This window comes from Genypterus blacodes, unplaced genomic scaffold (genome assembly GCF_046128005.1).
Source record: "Genypterus blacodes isolate CSIRO-AG114 ecotype Tasmania unplaced genomic scaffold, CSIRO-AGI_Gbla_v1 ptg000072l_1, whole genome shotgun sequence".
NCBI lineage: Eukaryota > Metazoa > Chordata > Actinopteri > Ophidiiformes > Ophidiidae > Genypterus > Genypterus blacodes.
The window spans coordinates 589,881-613,203 of NW_027466882.1; the positions used below are offsets into that span (position 1 = coordinate 589,881).

Consider the following 23,323-nt stretch of genomic DNA (forward strand, 5'->3'; position numbering starts at 1 on the left):
AAAACCACGTCCATGTTCTCTATCATTATGATGCAGTTGCACTGAAGTTACAATTACATGCTTAATTTCACAGTTGTCTCCTGTTCACTGAGCAATAACAAAGCGGGCCCACTCACTGTCTTCTTCAGTCTGGAACGTGACCTCCCGACTCTCTTTCTTGCCTTCGGGATTGGCCAGCGCCAGCCGCACGTGGACGGGGCGGAAAGGTGGCAGGTCTCTCAGGGTGAAGTGGGAGGTGTTGCGCTCCACCGACAGGCACTCTCTGACTGTGGCATTGTTCCCGGCGCTGCCCCCTGTTGGCATGGAGTAGCGGTAGCACAGCGATAGAGAGTAGGTGTGACAGCGGGTCAGGTTGTAGCCCAACGGCTCCCACTGAAGGGCAAGCTGACGGGGCTGGATCTCTGTGGCTGTCAGACCCCGCAAGGCACGCATGGGCTCTGAGAGACGGGAACACAAGAAAGAAGCCATCATGTTCAGCTGACAACTAACCAACACATTTACTACACTTTGAAGTACTACTGCATTACTGAAATACTTCCTCTTGGCCTTTTTTTTTTTTTAATGTGATTATCTGACAGCTGTAGTTACCTTTTCAACAAAATATAATACAATATAAAGTTTCAGATTAATGGTGCATTTAACAAAATGTGAAATCAAAAAAAATCTATCAAATTAAATTCTGTGGCTTATCTATGAAAATGAAAAAAAATTAAAATTAAAAAATTAAAATCCAAGCTAAATAAGTAAATGACACTTGAGTTATGTAATTCTGTTGTTATACTAAGAAATATGTTATAAAAACTGGGATGTATTTGATCCATTTTGACATAATACTTAGAACTCGCCTTGTACGCTGAAACCAATTTCTACAGTCTTGTGGGAAAATTTCAAATGAAGTTAAAGTAATTAAATAAATAAACTTTCCGTTGTGGTCTGCAGGTACGATCAGGACAGCCTGCTCTTGTTTACTGACCTCTACCAAAGGAGACCACAGCGATAAGAAAGGTAACAGATTTAACAGTGCGGAGTCAGCATCATCAGGATGAAGCAATCACTGCGGTCAACTGCAGTCTGACTTTCCCTCTCAGCTCTCTCAAAGTCCAAATCCCAAACCAGAATAAGATTTAGACAAACATAAGTAAAGATGCACACCAATGTAGGTACACATACAGATGGAGTTTATTCTCAATTTAATGAGCTAGTCAATAATCAACTGATCTCTCAGCCAATACAGCCTTTTTCTACGCAATGTCACAAGGGGATGGAGATGATAAACAATAAATACTAAGAAAATAGAAGTGATATAAACACATAGAAAGAGGTTTTTCAGTTTATTAACCGTTCTGTGTTTAAACGTTATTTTATACAATCATATTAAGTCTTTTTTATATTGTTGTCAAGATTAATCAGTAAATACATTATTGCTCTCCCCTTTAGAGGCATTGTCTTTGTTCCGATTCCTTTCATTTTTGCCCATATTGCTGTAAGGACAGTAAAGAGAGACAGGAAAGACGAGCAACAACGCTTAAACGCAGCATAAAAGAGAAAGACAAGTAAAAAAACATGTACTGTGGTGATGAGCATTTTACGTCACAAGCTGATGATTCATCCTTACATCTCTGCTCATGTGAAAGAGCTTCAGCCAAATGGGAACGAATGAAGCCTAATCACTGCTGTCATGTGTGAAAGCAGCAATTGCAGATCTTCATGTCCCTGCCATGTGAAATGTCCACTTTCACGCAGGGATTATTTCTGTCCTGTAGTCTGGTTTAGACGTCCAAGTCCACTGCTGAGACACGCAATAAACCAAACATGGGCCTCTGCTTTCAGCACAGCAGGGGCAGGAGAGAGGAGTTGGCCTGAAAATCTAGTTACAGTCTTGCTGCTCCACTAAATGCTATACTTAGTCAATGAACGTAGCAATGTCAGGAAGGAGACATGAGCTCCGAGGGGACAGAGAGAAGAGGGACCAGGAAATGTGCTCATAGTCCTTTTCTGTTTCCTTTCTCCAACATCAACGTTTGACAAATCTGTGTTTTTGACATCCAATACTAATCACAACCATATCCACGATAACGTGAGGGAGCAGAAGAAGTATCTTGTGTCAATGATTGCTTATCAATGCAGCAGCACCACAGCACCGCTTTGTGTCGTCCCTCCCCACCCTCCAGTCCTGAACCAGTCCTGCCCAAACTGTCATCCGGCTTAATTAGACAAACCAGAGGGATAAGCCGGAGGCAGGAGAGCAACTGAGCGATAGGCGGCCGGACAAGAGAGGAGAAGAAGCGAAGGAGATGAATCGAGGAAGAGTCCCTGTGGGTCTGTGCATTTCATCTCGCCACTCCTCGTCTTGAAAAGCTGTCTCAGTGAGCAGCCCTCCCACAAGGAGCTGTGGGGGAATTATGATAAAACTATCAGCGCACACCCACCCTAATACTTTAGATTTAACACACACCGTCCTTCAAACGCTTATACACTGCTGATATACTTTGAGATTTGAAGTTGACAGTTCCTTGAAATTTGACCAAAAAGATTTAAATTAAGTGCTTAGCGGTCCTGAGGCTCTGTGGCAGCTTAACCTCTTGTCCTCTAATGTTAAATATAATCTTAAATCGACCTGATGGGTTTACTTTATTTTTAGAAAATACCCCCACAAACATTAAAGACAGAATAAAAGGACTAAACCTTCTTGTTGAGGGGGTTTTGACAGCCGCTCATTATCATTTAATTGACTCAATATGGTTCACAGTAGAAAGTGTAGAAGAGCTGCTTACTGCTCTGCGCAAAAGTGGGCGTAATGGAGTGTGTGCAGTGAAAATAATATAATGACTGCGTCCGCCTGAGAGCCGTTTGCAAAAATCAAACCTAATCAAGCCTAAAATGGAGATAGCATGCAGATTCTTGCTGAGGAAAGCTGTCCAGAAGCAAAAACACCAGAATATCATGACAGGTCCGGGAGCATGAACAACTAACTCACTATATTGAGTCACATGATGCTGAAGTGTAGCATTACATTACATTACAATCATTTCGCAGACCCTTTTATCCAAAGCGACTTACATTACATTACATTACAGAGGGGGGAGCAGTTGGGGGTTCGGTGCCTTGCTCAGGGGCACCTCGGCAGGGACTCGAACCGGCGACCCTCCGGTTCCCAAGCGGAAGCCCTACCGACTGAGCTTCTGCCTCCCACAAACCAGACCAACCAGACCAACGGCAAACAAATATCGATGAATCAAATGTGGGTTTGCCAGATAAAGAGTCACCTGCCATCATCTACAGTCTTCCTTTTTGGAAAGCCATTTTTGAAACTGGTAAGTGTGAAATGTCTCATATGAGAGTCTTTCTGTTTAAACAAAAAAGACTCTCTGACACATAACGAGGACACGATCCAGGGTTGTGAGTCGCAGGGAGCTTTTCTGCTGTCTCTGCTGCTTTCTCCCTGAGGATAACTCTTCAGATGGGAACAATAGGAGATGACAGGAGGTGTGCGACTAGAAGGCCCTGACAAGAGCGGTTCAAAGAGTGTGGCAGGTGACAGGGATGTCATGTCATCTACTTGACAGAGCGGCAGGGGGTCTTTTTTCACCCAGATGAACAGCATTTGATGAGACGTAACAGGAAGACCCTGCTTACTGTGGCATGAAGTGATTATTTTACAGGTGAGTTCAGTGACGGAAAGCAAAGAGAAAGCGTGAGAGAGAAAGTCAAAACCTAACCCACTTACACACAACCACCAAACCGAAGAAGACACGTGGTATTGGTGGTTAAACTGTCAGAAAGGGGGTTGATGCACAAACTGTTGGACAATTCGAAGGGCAATTCTGAAGCCTTAAGCATTTCCTGGAATTCGCATCTTAGCTGTTACTCCATTTTTAAATCTTAATTAAGCACTACCTTATTAAGAAAAGGGAAACAATGGCTGCACTGTTATGCAAATGTGAACCATAGATCCTTTACCTTTAAGCTCTCACAGAATTCTCTTAATTCTGCCTCTACATTCGTCATCTGCTGTATGTACGCAGGTTCACAGATGAGCATCAGACTCGTTCCTAGCTCCGACGGCAGCAACCACACCTTTTGTTCTCACTGACTGCAGGCAAACTACAAGGTGTTAAGTGGGGCGTCAAGCCTGGAGCAAGTGTCTGATGTTATACTGCAATTAATAGTGTTGTTGTCTACTACTTCTATGTATTTTTAGAATATATCTGCGATACAATTGTAGCGCATTTGCGGAAAAACCCAGCAGTTGGCAACCGATGCAGGTGAACAGGGATGGAGCCAGAAATCTGTGGTCACATTAAAAATAAAATTAACTTGTACTTGTACTAATAATATGCTGCCCGACCCAAAACAAGATTAAAAGAAATAACAAAATAATATTGATAATGTTATATCAGTTCAACTTTTATAATTTTGGATTCAAATCAGCACCGGAGGGGAAATATTAAGTGGTTGAGGTAATTAAGTGTATTTGTCTTTTCAGCATGTTGTATTCATATTTCTGTTTATGCACTGTTTTGGTTGCATTAAAACTTAAATCTATATTCTTTTGTTTTCACTAAATCAAATCAAATGGCTGAACAGGAGAATGGACCCCACACAGCCTCATTCAAGCCTTCAACCATCTAAAGAAGTGTTAGGTAAAGGCCGGATTACAAATCAAAACGGTCATGGACAATGGATACAATGGACGAGCACACCTACACCGCCCCTAGTACTTCAACCGGACTCACCTGCACATTTTGTCCTGCTGGTCAGCGGGGGTCCGGGCGCCCCTGTGCCGCCCTCCCCTGGGCGGGTGAGCAGGACGCTGATGCGGTACTCCGTGTCCGGCTCCAGGTGCCACACCTTGTACGTGAGGGAGCCCACGCCGTGAGTCTCTGTCCAGGTGGAGTGGCTGGCTCTGTACTGGATTTCCCGGCGAATGACAGGCCCGTCCCCCACGATGGAGTTGGTGTTGAGCTGGATGATCAGATAGGTGGGGCCGGCCCGCAGCAGCTGAGGGGGTGCGATAGGTGTGGGAGGCACTGGACAAGGGAATGAGATCATCAAATGCATGAGCAACTTAGAGCAGGTGAATAAAATGGTGTATTATTTAGCAGTAACTCATTGGCAAAATAGAAAAACAACAGATAAAGAACAGCCATTTTCTGCAGAAAAACATGAAAACAGGAGAAGTCGTAAATTACTCTCTCGCTCTCTTCTCCCTCTCTCTCTCTACCAATCTGTTTTACGATCTCGATAATATTATTTCTGCTCTGTTAGAGGATTTAGCTATAGAAAAAAAATCTTTAAACGACATGAGGAGTGTGTGACGGGGAGAAAGGAGCAAATTCCTAATTTCCACTCTAATGGCATTGAATACGGTCTTATTTGCATGAATAATTGCTTAACTAATATCATCCTCTCAACATTAAAAACAGCCTTGATGGGTAATATGACCCATTTAAACCCTGCAAAAATCTAATTAAATTCATCACATCACGTCGAGAGCGCGTGTGTGCGTGTGTGTGTGTGGAGGGGCAGGGTGTTGACTGATACCTGATGTATCATCTGAGTACAACTACCTGAGAGAGAGAGAGAGAGTAGAGAAAGTAGTAGACATTGTGGGTCTTTGGGGAATGACTTGATGTCATAGAGGACGTTTTATTGTTATCATCTGTGTGCTTGTTTGTTCAACCAAATTCCTCCGTTCCTTATTTCCATCTTTACCCACCATTTCTCCCCTCCCTGTATCAGACCTCCTATCAGTATTCATTCACCTCCTTTGTTCTTTTGTTCAGTCTTTTGCCTTTGTTGCTGGTTTTCTTATATTTGTATTCTAATTATTTCCTTCCTTTCATTTTTCATTCCCTCTTTCTGTTCTTCTACATACTTTCCCACAGAACTTTTACTTTTTTACATTACCTTAAGAGCATGTTACTGCTTACAGATGCAGAATGTGTTCCAATTGTGAAGTAAACTCTTGACAAATGCAAGTCAACTCTTTTCTTTATAAACATTTCCTCATCTGTCTTACCTCGGACAATGAGTTCTCCAAAGTTTGAGACAGCGGCACCTCTGGGTGACAGGGTGATGCATCTGTAAAGGTCCTGCTCCCCGCGCTGTGCCTCCACCTGGAAAGTCGCCATCAGCCGCTTATGGCTCAACCGAGACAGCAGTGATGTGTCCAGCACCACGCCGCTACGCCTCTGACAGCCAAACAAAGACCGCACAAAGAGAGAACAGCCGTAAGCACACCAACACACCCCTGCTATGGTTATATGTTCACCTGAAGTCTATTTAGGTGATTACAATGTGTAGCAGGCTGAGAAGCAGACAGAGAGACAAAGGAGGGCTGAAATTGGCTACACAGGGGGGCGAGATAATAAATGTGTGATAAATGTCACTGCTAACAATAGTGTTTTCATTTCATCCACTGGGTGTTGTTTTCAGCATAGGGCTGGAGCTGACATCTCCTCGTATCTCGCCATGCTAATGCTCCAGGCGCAACAGACAGTGGTGGAATAAGAAAATCAGAGGCTCTTGTTCAGAATGAGCTGTTCCAAGTGAAGATCTCTCGCAGAATAGGTAGCTTATGATTTAAACTGTCGACCATTCACACTTTTCAGGAGTAAGTGGCGAAGACGTTAAAATGTTCTGAGTGATTTCGTAGGGTAGGTGGCAAAAACAGTGCATTTAGTGCCTGATTCAGAGAAGGTGACTTATGTAAGATCTGCACAGAAAGTTACACTTATTCAGCAGAGTCGAGCTGTGCAGCAAGGAACAAACAAAACAAAACAAACAACACACTTCTATTGATCCCTAGAGGGGAAATTCTTTTCCTCACTCAGTTGTTTTTTTACACACATCACATGTACACAGACTAGAAACACACACATGCAAACACAGTCTGTATACGGCAACGATGGAGAGATGCCGAGTGAGGGGGGCTGCCCCTTGCAGGCGCCCCGGAGCAATTTAACGGTTGGGTGCCTTGCTCAAGGGCACCTCGGCAGTGCCCAGGAAATTTGCTTGGCATCCCTCCAGCTACCATTCCATTATCGATCTGATCTTCCTGAGACTCTAACTGGCGACCCTTCGGCTCCCAGCCAAGTCTCGCTGCAGACTGAGCCCCTGCCGCCCCCAATACAAACTCAATTTCTTGCAGTTAAGTTAAACTTTCTGGCAATGAGATTGTTCAATGTCTACCTGCCTGTACCATCACATATATGTACATTATATATAAAAAAAATTAAAAAAAATTTTGGTTTTCACTGTGTTTGCTATGTCCTCTCTTTCAGCACTTTATATTTATGTGTGTATTTGGGTTTGAAGTGACACATCTCTTCAAAGCACCGTTTTCATTTCATCACAGGCACCTAAAAATTGTACCAATCCAAGTCAAGCTGCAGGCATTAAAAATAGAGGTGCACTGCCAAGCCTGCTGCCATTCTCATCTGACTGTGAGCCTTGTATCATCATTAAGAGTTTGATGACAATTAACGCAGTGTGGGACTGAGAACACAGCGATGAAAAAGATCCAAATAGATTTGGGCTGGAGGAAATATGATACTCATTGATTAGGAAACATTATGTAAACAATAAGTTTGGACCACCGGTCTAGACCGGTCCAGGGAGGACAACAAACCCAAAACAACAAATGCAAAACTAGAAATCATCAATGGTTTGTGACACATCTCTATTTTCTACTGTTAGAATATTTCTCCCTAATGAGTAAAGTGAGGAAGCATTGAAGCAACTGGAGGATATATAAGGAAAATGAGCCTTTGCGTTGCTCATTTTCACATCAGAGCAGCCAATGTCAGCGACGCCACAGTATTCAGTCAAATTACAAGCATATCTCTGCGTGTACATGCATACTTCCATAAACAAACTTGAAATGGAGCTGATAAAAATGATTTTTCTTTTTCACATGCCAACAATCTTCAAAAGACTTCATTTCAGAGAATCAAGAGGATATGAAATAAAATTGGGTGGAAACACCAGGGATGGATCGGCGAGGAGACTGAAATCTCATTTGCAAAGCTTCTTCTCTGTCATTTCAAAAGCACTTAGAAGTGCTGGCATCAAGGACAGAGTCAGCCTGGAAGCATTCAGGGGTGGATTTTTGAAGACTAATATTAGCTCATATACAAACTAGGGAAATGAAAACATTTCACTTGGTGCAGAGAATTGATTTAAAGGGTTTGGTATACAAAATCCCATCACAATAAAAAGATACAAACGCAGAAGCACAATTAATAACCTTCCTAGTATTTATTTCAATGGAAATAGGCCTTTCCCCACATGACGTCACCAAACCGTGTCACTTTCCAGGACTATCAGATAACACTAGTAAGTTTTGTTATTGTGATAGAGTGACATTAATGGGTGCATGGACCTTTACCCCAACAAAATGGCACAGGGACGCAGTGAAGTATCTGTAAGTGGATACGTAATAGGAGCTGCTATCCACCTTTTTTATGTTTATATATATATGATTATATCACAGCAACACGAGTAGATGGCAAGATTGCACATAAATAATTTACAACTGCAGTACCAGAGTCACAATGAATAAAATGTGAAATTGTAAATTGTGTTGGCTTCAGGAAGTGTTTCCCCGAAGTCGAGCTGCCTTTAACACAGAAAGGATCTTTTAAGCCAAGAGAAATGAAACATGGCAAATGCTTGAAAACGCAACCAACTCTGATGTGTATTTAGTCATCACAACATGAAATCTAACCATTATAATCAATGCAACATTCTTAAAATCTCACTTCTTATTTATGGCTAATCTATTCTTATTGTATGTCTTTTTTTTGTTACCCTGAGCACTATTGTGTTACATTGTTTGTACCCCATTATTATGGTTCACGCAAAACAACACTGGCCGGCACCTTTCGGAGTTAAGTGGTTTTGCTTCTGAAGCGCTGAGTCAAAATTAATGGGACTCATTTGGGAAAAATGAAGAGGCTATAATAATACATTTGTCTAAAAGATGTGAGTTCATCTGAAGTTTCTTTCTGTTTTGAAAACTGAAACTTCACAATTTCTTGAGTACATCCAACTTTCACCAGTTTTATTTACCACATTATTGGCCATTCAAACTTATTTTTGTAAATTTTGCCCTTACAAGTTGACAAACATCCCACCAAAGTACCATTTGTTTTGGTCTCTTAACTCTTCACGCTGCTTTAGTGAGTACTTTGTAAAGCTAATGCAGCTCTGACAATCTTTTAAAAGCCACATCATCCCTCACTTCTGCTAAGCTCCATTTCTCTGGGACCTGTAGCAAAGCAGCTAATGAGGTGGCTTCTTTTTGGAGAGATAGTCCTCTAACTGCAAAATCTCAACTTCACTCCCTTTGTCCTTGAGGCTCACAGCGTAGACGCGGCAATGAAAATATCATTATTTTGAACTATTTTAACACTTTTTTATTTTGCAGGGCAGACACTTGAAACTTGAAATGGTATTCTTGGCAGCAGAACATTCGGATGAATAGGAGCAGAAATGTAGCCATACATCTCAGACAGGGTGATGGGGTTGCCAGTTGTATAAACCTTTGACTTCATTTTACGTAATACTGAGACACAGAAAGGCCCCATTTATACATTGCATTAACATTTGTATATTTATAATAATAATAATCAGAATACATTTTGTTTCAAAGCACTCAATGACATCTTACAAGACACAGACCGGATAAGATAGTTTGAAAAGGTGCATTTTGAGACGGAATTTAAAGGTGGAGAGAGTCAGTATTGCGAATGTCTTGGGAGAGAATTACAAACGCGCGGGGGAGAATGGCTGGCGGCTCTAATGGACCTCATGGTGGTCACACCCGGCCGTCTGTGGAGGGGGAATCTCTCATGGAATTGCCTCTCCCGAGGCTTCTTCCTTTTTTCCTTATACATTAAGGGTTTTCTCTAGAGTTTTTCCTTGTCTTTCTAGAGAGCTTTGGGCGGGGTTGGGAATTTCCTAATGTTGTGGGTCTGTAAAGCCCTTTGAGACATTGTATGTGATATTGGGCTATAGAAATGAAGTAGTCTTCACTTGACTACACATATGGCATAGAGAGTTGGATAATGGAAGAGGATCTGAGAGCGCAGGAGGGTGTGTAGACATAAAGGAGTTCAGAGAGATACACAGCGGCCAAGTTATGCAGAGAGTTAAATGTGAAAAGCAGTATCTTGAAATGAATTTAAGAAGGGGCCAGTGAAGTTAATGGAGAGCACCAGTGATATGATCAATAGAGGGAGTTCTGGTATTGACATGGGCAGCTGAATTCTGGTCTAATTGAAGTTTATGAACATACTTGAGGGGAAGACCAAAGAGCATAGCATTACAGCAGTTGATGCAGGATTTAATCAGGGTTTGATCGGGAATGGCAGTGTTGTTAGGTGTAAGTGCTGGGAGACGACAATTCATATTGCGATGGGAAAATGCAGACTGGTTAACATTGTTGATGTGTGCTTCCAAAGACAATGTGCTGTTTAAGACAAAACACCCCCAGCGGGATCGTCATTTGTCCAAAGAAAATGAAAGAGCCAGAGTAGATTTGGGCCTATGAGGAGAACATTGGGTTTATCACTGTAGAGAGCCGTGATTAAATTCCCGGTAAGCAGGCAGAAGTTGGCTTGGTGGATAGATTAAGCTGGGTGTGCTATGGTTGCTTTCGTTATTTAAGTTACTTTCAGTGGATGTTGTGATTTGCTGCAAAAGCTGCACCGCTAGCAAAGCCGTAGAAAAGTTATTCTTTATCTATAATTTGAAAAATGGAATAAGTTTCAGTTCTATCTGTCTTCTTCTTCCGGTATGTTAGTAGTCGTTATAGGTGTGCTTGTAAATCCAATACTGCAAACTTGATCAATATAAACTAATTTAACATGCAGAACTTGCCCCTGTGATCATGATTAGCAAGAATCTAGGCTTTATAAATATCAGATCTCTACTCAGCAAGTTGCTACTAATCAATAACTTGATGTAAGAGCACAACTCGGAACTGCTGAGTGAGTGCTCGGTAAGACATGGCTAAAAGATAATGACTTTATCCATTAAATTAAGCTTCTCCTCCAATTTGTTCATGCTGGTCGTATTTCCCAAAAGGCAGTGGTGTAGGTTTAATCAAACTCTCAACCTTACTACCAAAAGACATAGCAGCATAGACTTAGACATAGACTCATCTTCTAAATTATTAATTCCATACCTGACTCTTCCTACTAGTGCACGGTTCTCCAAACTAGGCTACTGACAACTGTCCTCTTATCTTGCTGTTGTCTATCGCTCTCCTCCTAACACAAATGTTCTCCACTTTTATTGCAGACATGGTTTGGTTCCTCGTGCTGACAACATCATAATCTTAGGGCAAACGCAGATGAGGCCACACACTTCTGACAAAAGCTAAATCAATACTTTCCTCTACTGTAAATTCTGACACCGTTGTTCTGCTCACTGAGAATCTACCTCAAGCTTTAAGCACTCTTAACCTTGTTGAGGTCTCGTTGGACAGGTTGACAGATCATGTCAGTTCCTCATTACTTGATACTCTGGAGTCCATTGCTCAGCTAAAACAGAGATCTTGTAGGTGAGACAACCCGGCCCTCTGTTTAACTAATTAAATCTGACTTGAGCAGGTCTGTAGAAGACTAGAATGTTAGCGGAGTTCAACCAAACTTGAGGTTGCATGTTCAGGTCAGAGGCTGGGGCACAGCAGCTGATTCTCTCTACCTCTATTTCTCTTACTATTCTTATTCTCTCCTCCTCGACTGTCCTACTGTCCTTTTTCACAAGGTGTACATGCTCCCTCCTGTGCTCCAACTAATCATTCCGCCGGCCAATGGGGCCCCCGCAGGGCCCCAGGAGCCCATTCACCATTCTGCAATGCTGCCTCCCCCCACCACCACCAATGCTAAGTACCTACCTAGACTGCTGCTGCTGAATTAGGATTCTTTCCCTCTCTATCTGTCTCTCTCTCATATTATTCATCACCTATTTCACACCATTGGAGGAGAGGGAATCTCTCTTTGAATTGCCTCTCCCTAGGTTTCTCCCTTTTCCAAGGTTCTTCTACATTGATTAAGGTTCAGTGTAGAATTTTCCAAATGTAAAACACTATAATCAGATTGAAACCAGCATAAATTGCCATTGGAGGTCTAAAAGATTATGTAATCTAAATGATGTTATTTAAGCATTTAGACATCAATCGGATTACAATCGGCATAGACATTGTCTCAATGGAGTTACTCACCTAGTTAGTAATACAGTTACAGGTACCACTAACTGTCTTGGCCTGAATGAATGCCTTAAATCAAAGTGTGCAGGCACTGACAGACAAATATTTTCAATACTTTTTGTCTGCCAGAACAACACGTTATCTGTAGAAAATAATATCCTCTTAAATGATTTATTCATGGAAAAACAGTTGCCGGGTATCCAAGGCTCATGTAAACAGCTTCACCTGAATAAGACTTTAATGCTTGGCCAGCAGGTACACATGACAATTTAACTATGGCCATTTGTTCTGGAAAAAGGTCCTTACCTCCAGTAAGAAGGGCTCAGACTCAGCAACTTTGCCTGTCGCGATACACTGGAACGACGCGTTCTGCCCGGCGTTCACCTCCACGTCCCCAAGCCGAGAGAAATGAGGCACCTTGTCTGTGGAAGGACACCAAATAAACACATTCTGTTAAAGTAGGCTGGAGACCAACATCAATGAGTATCAGTGTATAAATATATTTAACAGGCAGTCGTGATTTATTTAAAGGAGACTCTACAATACACACACACACCCAGGCCAGGCTACAGTTTCGCAAACATGAATGCATGCATAAGACCTGCATAGATGTATATACATTCAGGTAGGAATCTGTGGAATATTGATATATTCCACAGATTAAAAAACAAGTGACCCAATTCCCTTTTCTTGCTCACATGAGACACATCGGATATGAATTATGAACACGTTAGAAGTAACAAAGCTCAGAGAATGGGTCACACTGAACATATCAGCCTTAAAATATGATTTATTTGTTGTTTAAACATTTCTCCAGCTTCGAGATTTGTCTCATTTTTTCCATTGCGGCATGCGGTTTATCTTCTCATTTGGTTTATCGTCTCATGTGATAAATCAATCCCTTGTTGTTTCAGGTCTAAACCTTGTAAATGTGGTTGTCAGACATAGGCTGCTTGAAAAGGAGGGTGAAAGGAGTTCAGTGAAACATCAGAGCCAGGCAAAAAATATGGAATTGAGCGTCAAGACCTGTAGTGTAAATGAACCCTGTTTGTGTGACATCGCTCTTCATTGTTTCAAGACACTGTCTCTTCATAAACACGTATGAAGCTGCAATGGAGCCAAGAGGAATCATCTCATTCACAGGCGCACAAAGTTTCCATTTAACTTGGCTAAAGAGACTCTAACACTGAAGAGGAGCATAAATTAAAGATGAAGATTGACATTTCTGAAGGATGCACCTTCCCAACTACAAGCACATTTTGCATTCAGTTTGAAAGAGACACACTAGCCTAAGATCAAAGAGATACAGTTTCATCTGCAGCATCTCGTGCTGTACTCGGCAGGCGTTAAGATTCCTCTGAATCTTGAGTCTGAATTGCGTTTAAACCCCCATCAAAATCCATTTTCTCTCTATTCATGACAGCAAAAGAGCACTGCTCGTGATTACTATAAAATACAAGCCAAAAGATCTGAAATAGCTTATAGAGAGATGCAAAACAGGCATCATTTTCAGTCCACTGCATGCAGCAGTTTCCGTGGGTTGACAAAGACAAAGGCATTCAGAAGCAATGTGCGGATTGACTTGGAAGCACAGTATATAGGCTTTGTCAAATGAGATACCCTTGACAGTCAGTCACACACTCTCTGCCCATATCTTCATGTGGAGTACCTTTAGAGAGACAGTCAGTGATAAATATGTGTACTGTAATCTGTTGTGCACCATCTGGGATCCCCAACAAGGTACTATATATGTATTGTTGTGTTATATGCGTCGGCGCATATAGTGAACCCATATTGTGCCATTGGTAAGATTAACTGGCTGTCAAATGAACATTTAGTCATTTGACACGCCATTTGTTTGTCATTGGATTTTAAAGGACCAGTACATGATTTCACACCTATCATTGTGTTGATAGTCAATATTTTCCAAATGCAATCATTTTCCATACACCAATAATTCTTAATTCATTTGTATGCAAAAATATAATTGTCCTCATCCTTTTCACTGAATTAGTACACATAATTAAAGAATGAATTATTACCCTTTCAATACATTTGGTATAGATTCCATTACGACTTGTTTAGAACATAATTTTAGGTTTTTCTGACTTAAACTTGGCTTGACTAGTGACTTGCCTTTCTAAACATTAGACTTGTGTGCCAAGCATGGAGACTTGCAAAACAACCACTTTGTCCCACCACTGGTTTGACGGATGATTTCTAAATCACACACAAGTATTTTAAGAACATAGGTAGAGATCACAAGTGACCTCATTACTACAGGTCTCCAGATAATACTTGTCCTTTGTGAAAAGAACTTTAGATGCCTATTTTCTGCCTGTTAATTCTATTGAATCTGACTTCTGGTTTAGTTTGACTGCCAGATGGATGCCATTTAAAGCTCTCTTCTGTGCTATGATCAAGCAATACATCAGATCTTCTCATTTACCCATCATACTGACATTATGATTTGTGCCACTGCAGTGCAAATATATTTCAGTAATGAGCAGGAATGACAACGGCTTACTTGTGGGAGTTTGTCTATTCGGCTCCTCAGTCTCAAGCTTTAAAGTAAGAGTGGTACTTTGATATATGGTAATTAAAAACAGCTCGCAAGAACTGCTCACAAACAATGATGGATGAATTCCATTACTGCAACAATTCTAATACAACACACTCCGAATTCAGGAGAAGACGCATTGCTGTATTAAGTTTTTGGATGACAGCAACCCTTAAATTTGGCCAATATGGCAAAAGAATTCACAGATTCACTCTTTCTCTCCAGAGTGTCTGTTGTCAGACCATCATAAAAGATTACCGAGCTGGATATGCTTGATACACATAATCGATTTATAGACAAAATAAAGGCTAAAACAGGTGGAAGAAAGGGAAAGTTTGTTGTTGTTTGGATGATACAAACACAGTATAAGCTACATCTGTTATCCTGATTACCAATGTTTGGCCTTATACGAATAATCTTGTTCTTACTGCACCACTGCAAAAAGGCCTATTTTGTTGCAAATTGTCATTTTACAGTGTTCTGAATGCTGTCAACCTGTTAACCTACTGGACCAACTGCACCAGACGATACATCCAAACTCAGAAGGGTATGATGCTACAAAAGAACCAGCGACAGGAAGCAAAAGCCCAGATGGAAGTCGCTGACTGGTCATTCCTGGGTCTCAATCCAGGAAGAGGAAAGCCAGATCTAGTTTGTCTGATGAGCTACAGCAGCACCAGGCTGAACAGAGGAGGCAACCTGCCAATCCCAGGAAACTGCTGCCCTGGAAAACATGCTGAGGGTACAGCAGGAGAATAAGAAGAGGCAATTTGAAGCCATGCAAGCTCAGAAAAATGCTTTGCGCCTGGAACTAGATTCTTACAATCCATTTGACAATCCTACACCATTCCACCAAAAATGATGCCAGTGCCTCCTAAGCAGCCCTACCACCATACCAACAGTAACCTTTTGCATTACTTAAGGGAAGAGGACTTTATTTGGTTTTTCATTTAAAAGAAAAATGTACAAATTGATTAACACTAGACCCAACGGAATCTGTATGAACTCTGGAGTAAACAATTTCTCTTCAAATGTCTTTTTTTTGGTTTATAATCCAAACCTTTTATAAAACAGCATTAAATTACAACAATAAACTTGCTTCCAGTTACTCATTTCAACAACCCTAAGAACAATACATTTTGTGTGTGTGTGTGTGTGTGAGCTGAATATTTATTTGGACATAAATTTTGTTCAAAGAAAGATTTCACGGACCGCATGTTGGGCACCCCTGCTCTTCTGGTGGAGAAACCCAGCGTGTTTAAGATCAGAAACCATCCAACAGTTTTGTTTGAACGAATGGAGTTGTTTGTAATGAAATGTATGAGCACACCTGAAGCCGTTTGTATTCTCCTGAGAACAACAAACTACATACTTTAAACATTCATAATTACGGAGGAAAAAGCAAGCATTTAACAGCGGCGAGGAAAAACTACCCATTAACAGGAAGAAACCTAAAGAGGAACCTGTGAGATGAGAGAGCAGAGAGAACTCCAGTGAAGAAGTAAAGTTAGAGAAATGCAGTAATGATGCAATGACGTTGATATCCACAGATAGAGAGGGGAAGAGAGGAGCTCAGTGCATTTTGGAAAGTCCCCCTGCAGTCTAGGCCGGAAGCAGCATAGCTAGGGGCTGTCCTGGCCGGCTTTACTACAAGCATCATCAAAAAGAAAAACTCTGGAAGATGGTTCCACAGTAGAGTATCCTGATAACTGAAGGCTCTGCCTCCCGTTCTACTTTTGGAGATGGGATGATCGCCTTTTGTTACAAAAGCCTTGTACTGTCAATCTAAACTCTGCAGCTGAAGGTGTTTTATATACTGTGACTTCATTATTGCATGTATGGCAGTGACAACATGTTGAGCGATAATGCAGCAACACCAAACAAAAGAGAAAGACATCGGTATTCAAGGTTTGTTGCCAATCTCCAGACACAGATTGCCAGCCCAAACTACTACTGGAACTGGCTTTCTGAACCACACAACATTTCTAGCCTAGTCTAGCCAATGCAGGTCAATATGAGCATAACCCATTGAGGTTACTACCCACAATAAAAGTGCAACCAATTTCAACAGGATAGGCAAAAACCTCCTAACTCTAATGTTATGTCTGGAAAGGTAAACAAACATCCCAATACAAAGGGGATGGGCTTGTCCAATTTTTAACTTCAAAGAAAGGTCAACCTATAAAGCCTATAGGATTAAAAGATCACTGTATTTTAAATTGGATAAAGAGTGTTCCAAAATTGATGATGTCATATATTTATGATAATTGAAACGCATGGGATAGGGACATAGCTGAATCGGGACAGAACATACGCTGGAAGCAATATGGGATAATGGTCTGAATACAGGTCTGAATAGAGCATAAGTATGTAATGACCTGCAGACTACTGTTGTGAGGCCAGTTTGCGTATTTTGTGTGACGAAAACAAAGTGCGTTTACTCTCAAGTCATAGTCTAAATACAGTTTGTTGAGGATGAGTAGTTTTCAAGAAAATAAAATGTGTGGTTTGTACATGTTGCCTGTCTAGTCTTAATTAATAGAGGTAAACCAAACATAAATAAAGGTGAGCTAATTAGAGTCACAAGTGAATTCTAGCAGGCTGAAATGGTCGCAATTTTAATGAGTGATCCTGCTTCTTATTCAGAGGAGCTTGTTGATGTAAAAGAGATTGGTCTTGACTGAAACACGTGTTCAGAATAAAGACAACAAACTCAAGAGGAAAGAGCACCAATGTCAGATGAGCGGAATACAAACTGAACAGCAGGTGCCTTTGATCTGCTTTTTCCTCGGGGGGGGGTATACAATTACTCTTTCTGCCTGTGGGGAAACGTGTGCCAGCTCATTAATGTTTACTTACATGTTTGCATGTATGAGTTTGTACGAGTGTGTTGCTGGATGGCCAGTAAGCATGAATGCATATCATCAACAGCAGGTTGTAAAATGCTACGTGCTCTTGCATACACATACCACTTATCTGTAGCCACTTGTCATTTCTATATCTGTAAGTATATGACTGTGAATAGCTGCTGTTAAGTCAATGACCTCAAGCTCATGTTTTTCATATGGTTGTGAACATTATATTGCATCTCCAGCCTGGTGAAGTGGACCGATGTTAGAATAAGACTGATTCCTTTTTAGATCCAGAAAGGTTTTACATTTTAGAGAGGCTGTATGTGATTTCACAACAGCCTTTGTCACAGTTTCCCGATGGGAACGCTGTTAATTTAACAAGGACGGTGGGGGTTCAAGCATCACCATCTGCACAGGGCCAAACCCAGCCTGAGTAACATGCAGGGCCACAAGCCACTATCCGGCAGCCCAATCCGAAATCACCATGGAAACACATGCTCCACTGAGGATTGGGTGAGCAAGGGTAAGTGGTAAAACTTTTGAGATGAGTTTAGAAATAGAAATGGTTATTTGAGCTCCTCATTCCCAGTGAGGATTCAATGATTTATAACATAGATCCACCTGAGTTTTTTCAGCAGAGCTAGAAACAGACATCTGAATTTCATGAGCTCAGAAATACCATACATTAACATTAATTAACATTTCCCACATTTATGCAGCTAAAAATGACATTACTGTTCTTTGAAAAGGTCAGTGCAGATGTACATTAATCTGAAGGGTTGGACAAAAATGGGGTTCGGAAATCTGACACTGACATCAATATTTATTGATTTGGACTGCATATAACTGATGTTTTGCAGCAGTGTTTCATTTCTAATGCAGTGTATAATCATCATGATTCCATTTATTTTGCAGTGCAAAATCATTTAGCCTTGGCAAGGTATTTAATTCATCTTTGTCATGATTATGCGACTTTATCAGATTTATCAGATTTGTAAACTGATGATAAATGACATTTTAAAATCACATTTATATACTGTTCTGTTTATTTTGGATTGAGTGACATTTGTTGCATTTTCCCTTTGGTTTAATTTGCTTTAACAGAAAACAATGACGCAAGTCCTAAAATATCATCAAAAAACCTGTGAGAACACACTCTGCTCATTGCTCCAGAATGTTTCAAGTGGGAGCGACAAAACCAAAACAGGAATCATGGATGCCAGGACAGGATGAGGCCAGGACAATGATACACTCAGCAGATGTTTCTAGTGCTTATCCTTATTTGGGCAATTTGGGGTCGGCAACCTATTTAACTGAAAGAGCCAAAAAAGACAAATATTTCTAAATGTATTTCCATAAGAGCCGCTTCACAATCTGCACTGCAATCAGCGATAATCACGGTATAATTATTAATTACTTGTTAATCGTGTTAAACAATGTCAGCTCAGAACTTCAAATCTACAGGGAGCCACTGCAGAGGGGCTGAAGAGCCGCATGTGGCTCAGGAGCCGCGGGTTGCCGACCCATGACCTAGGTGAAGTAAGTGTAGTTTAGCCACATGTTCTGTATCTGATCTTTATCTATTATGATTACAGAAAGTTACTGTTAATTCTAATTAAAATGATTAAGATATATGTGCTGCATTTATATATGGCTGCTTCCAATGCAGGTTAAGTGCAAGTATGTGGTATGTATGTATGTGATATACATATTACAGTCTGGAAAAAGCAATTTCTACATTATTTCTCCACATTATTGTTGCCTTATTAAGACATTTTACCCTTAAACATCCATATTTTAACATGGAATAGTTGAGAGAATGCAGATACAGTCATTATAGCATATAGCAATATGGTCAAAACAAATGGTCATAACAATCACTATTAAAAGATTGAATTGTAAGAAAATAAAACAAATGGTCACACTTTCACTATCTAGTTCCATGTTGTGTGTGGTTTGTCTTGAATCCTCTCCCCTAATGTATCAGCAATATGTACAGAAAAAACTCTCAAAGAATGATCAAACACTTCTTCTTCTCTACACTGTAACTTTGTGTTATCTTTTAAAGCACCCGCCTGGGTGCTCAGTGATCAGAGGGAAAGGTCAGCCATTCTACCAGGACAAAAGCGAGGCCTCCTGTTGTGTTATTGCAGCCCTGATACCCCTCCAGTAGCTAGTTATATGTGCCCCCCCCCCTGAACCCCGTCAGCCAGATTGCCTCTCAGTCCTCAATCACTTGCCAAAAACTGTAACCAAGGCGTCCGTTGTTCTGACCACTTTTTCTGGGCTCAGTAAAGGTCAGCAGGTAGGCTATGAGCAGTGCAGAGCAGGGTACTTACAACAGGGGTAATTGAGCAGCACAATGTCGTCCAAAGCAATATAGCCCTGCTTCTCCTCAGAAACCGTCGCTTCGAATACGACCTGTGGAGAAAATGGATAAATAAAATGAGGACATTACAGCTTAAATGAACGAGAATGGCAGAGAAGGAAAAATAGTTTGGAGCTACCTCCAAAACTTTTGAAGTTGTTTTTACACCCTTGTTCTGATGGGAACAAGATTGCAATGATATTTAACAAAACTATTATGCTCATATTTTTTAGTGGTATTAAAAAACTAATTCCATCTGTTAATACCTCTCATTTCGTTCACCATTTGCTATTTGAGATTTTACAAGTGCAGCTATTTCATTACCATTACAATTTCATTTCAGGGCCAGTTCAACCAATTTATGTTTTGAGGTTAATAAAGCTTTATTTGGAATAAAGCTATTCCAAATAAAGTTATGGCAACTGTTTTGCAGCTGATATAATTTTTTTGTCCCAAATCGACAAATGAATGGCCTCCCTGCGGCAGATCTACTGGAGGTCAAAGGTCTTAATGCTACACTTTTAACAGCCCCTGACAGCTAGTCTCTGCTTGTGAGGCCTACTGACATATTAAGGGAAAATGTGAAGTGGACATTTCCCTCACATCACTGCATTGAAAAACCCTCAAAGGATTGATGAGAGAAGACATCATCCTTTCAGAATAAAAAAATACCAATTTCTATATTACCCAAACCATTTCTAATATGCCTACCCCTTAATAATCTCTAATGCATAAACATAATCATTTCTCAGTCAAAATGCATTTTTCCATCTGGGACCTGATAAGGATCACTGCCACTCAAAACCACTGACGGTGCTATTACTCAGAGCGAGTAGCATTTTCTCCTGTATAATAGCTTCTTTATTGGACCACAAGGAAGCCTTGTCAGACAAAGAGGATGAGCTATACTGGGTCGGAAATTGCAAATGCACAGTTAACACCATTCTCTATGGCCAGTTGAATGCATTATTGGTTGAAGTACATGCAAATAAGGCACAGTGAGGGGGAAAATAGATTACACCACTTCATCACAAAGCTTCTATGGAACTCTGGGAATGAGAATATTAACTTTTAACCTTTATCAGTAGCAGGAAAATGACCTCATTTTGAAAATTCTAATTTCTATGCAGGATTCAGATAAAAACCATAGAAAGTGGTGTATTGGGTGTTTTTCAGACATTTGTGAATGTGTTGTTTAAAAAGCAGAGGTAGACACTAGACACCAAATCTCCACCGAAACCAATATTACAAATTCTGCTATTATGAATGCGCCAATGCATTTGGTCTGCAATTGTACGTTATCACACTGAGCCTGCCTAAATATTTTCAGTATTGGGGGAGCTACCTTAGAGTGATTTGTCAAGCTACAAGCTGCTCATGATTCATATATTGAAGCTACTTCGAGGAGGGATATTAAATATTTATGCCGTTTCATTCTCAAAGCAAACATGACATACAGCAATCTGATCACTGTCATGAGATCGCTGCTTTGCTTTGTAAAAATGTTAAGGAAATATTTTAGGAAACATCACTGGCTAATATGCAAAATAAGAATTAGTATAGTCCATCTTCATTAAAAGGCTTATCAAACCAATGCACGATATATGAATAAACACTCCTGTCTTCCCCTGATATCCCCTTAATCAATCCATACAGCAGCAGCAGGAGTCCCTAAACGCCGCCTTAATATTCGCTGGCTCATCCAAATGAGCCTAGCACATGCAGAGCCTCAAAGTGAATCGGCAGGGCCCCCTCCCCCAGAGTGCAACAAAGTCATCCTGGATTTCTTAGTAATTACATTCATGGAGCTCAAAACGTTTTACTCTAAAAGTCCTCACTTTATACTGCATCAGGGCAACCTCTGAAGGTTTAGTTTGGATTGCATTCACAGCTGCAAAGGTGACAGCTGTATCTGTATTCATTAGACATACAGTTACTGATAGTGTGTGTGCACATATGTATGTTTTCCCGCTCAAATTACCTCTTGCTATCTGTGCCAAAACACAAATTGTGCTGGCAAGGACATACAGGAGAGAGAGATAGCGAACGCCACCAGGGCCTTTGTCTTGTGTTGGTGTGAAGAGTCTCACAATGGTAATGACCTCTTAATGAGGTGCCAATTGCTCCTGTTTGCCGCCCGATGTGCAGCTCATCGCAAATACAGCAAGTGAAGCAGTTACTTGTGAGAAATGATTTGTGTTTTTGACCCCATATTTGGGAAATAGATGCAACTGACATTATATAATTTCTATCAAGTTAAATATGTTCCTACAGCACATACATGAGCCCAAATATAGAAGCAAGGACATACAAGCAGAGGTAAGCATAATAGATAATAATAGATAATAATATTAATAATAAAATTGGTGTTTCCGTCAAACTAAACCTCCTCTGTCATCAAATATGAAAAAGGAGTGTGCTGTACAGCTGCTTTGCTAATACCTAGTAAGTCCTTAGATATACTGTCTACTTGATAGTAATGACAATAACACAAAACAGAAAGTATACAATCTGCAAAGTTTCACTTAATGTGCGAACAACACATGCGACAATAGAAATATTGCTGTGTAAAAGTGACGTTGTGCGGAAGCTGGCAACAAACAAGGATCTCATGTCCCTATTAATAAAAACAAGGGATTCTAGTGTGCCATTTGGTGCTCGCTGTCCTTCTCTTCACCATTCTCGGTGTTACCAAGCATTCGGCTAGGGGCGATAGATTGCAATGTTGACAACACATCAAGTTTTAAGTGCTCTGAGCCAATCAATAGCACACACAGCCTTGGCAGATGGATACAGACTAACGTTTTCTTTCCACTAATTTATTTTTTTATTTTTCATTCTTATGTTGGACCATTAGAGACGTCTGACCGATTAACTCTTCAATTCATCACGCATCGATGCACCCACTACCATCGATTCACTCAGCTCTGCTCTTTGACCCTTCATTAAGCTCCTCTGCATCTACCCTCACTTACAGAAAAGTGTGTTTGTGCATTACTGTAACAGACAGAGGGATAACCTTGGCACTGAATAGCAGAGCACATGCAAACAGAAACTAATATGTTAATGCCTCAAAACAGATTAATGCTTTCGTCTTTATACAATATATAGTGGCAAATCATACCAATATCTCAATGCATTAAGAAAGAGTAGAGTGAGTTTAGAGTGAGATACAGAGTGTAGGCATAGAAAGTTTAGGAAAAGCTGGTATAGAAGAAGAAATGGAGGTGTGAGATGGCTTTGGAAGCTAAAGCCACACTGATATTGTTTGACATGATGAGACCCGATAGCATCTTTAATATTTGATAGCAAAGTCTTCTCCT

The 23,323-nt window shown here is 40.7% G+C and overlaps 1 protein-coding gene across 1 annotated transcript in view; it reads right to left on the reverse strand.

Moving 5' to 3' along the window:
* The window catches only part of ptprua (protein tyrosine phosphatase receptor type Ua), a 162,008-nt gene that overhangs the window by 49,278 nt on the left and 89,407 nt on the right, over positions 1-23,323 (reverse strand). The window contains exons 4-9 of the mRNA XM_076157262.1: positions 19,972-20,053; positions 12,527-12,642; positions 6,275-6,310; positions 6,023-6,194; positions 4,737-5,030; positions 117-437 (exon numbers count right to left, since the gene is read on the reverse strand). Of these exons, the coding sequence (XP_076013377.1) occupies positions 117-437; positions 4,737-5,030; positions 6,023-6,194; positions 6,275-6,310; positions 12,527-12,642; positions 19,972-20,053 (1,021 nt within the window). The remainder of the gene's footprint in view (positions 1-116; positions 438-4,736; positions 5,031-6,022; positions 6,195-6,274; positions 6,311-12,526; positions 12,643-19,971; positions 20,054-23,323) is intronic.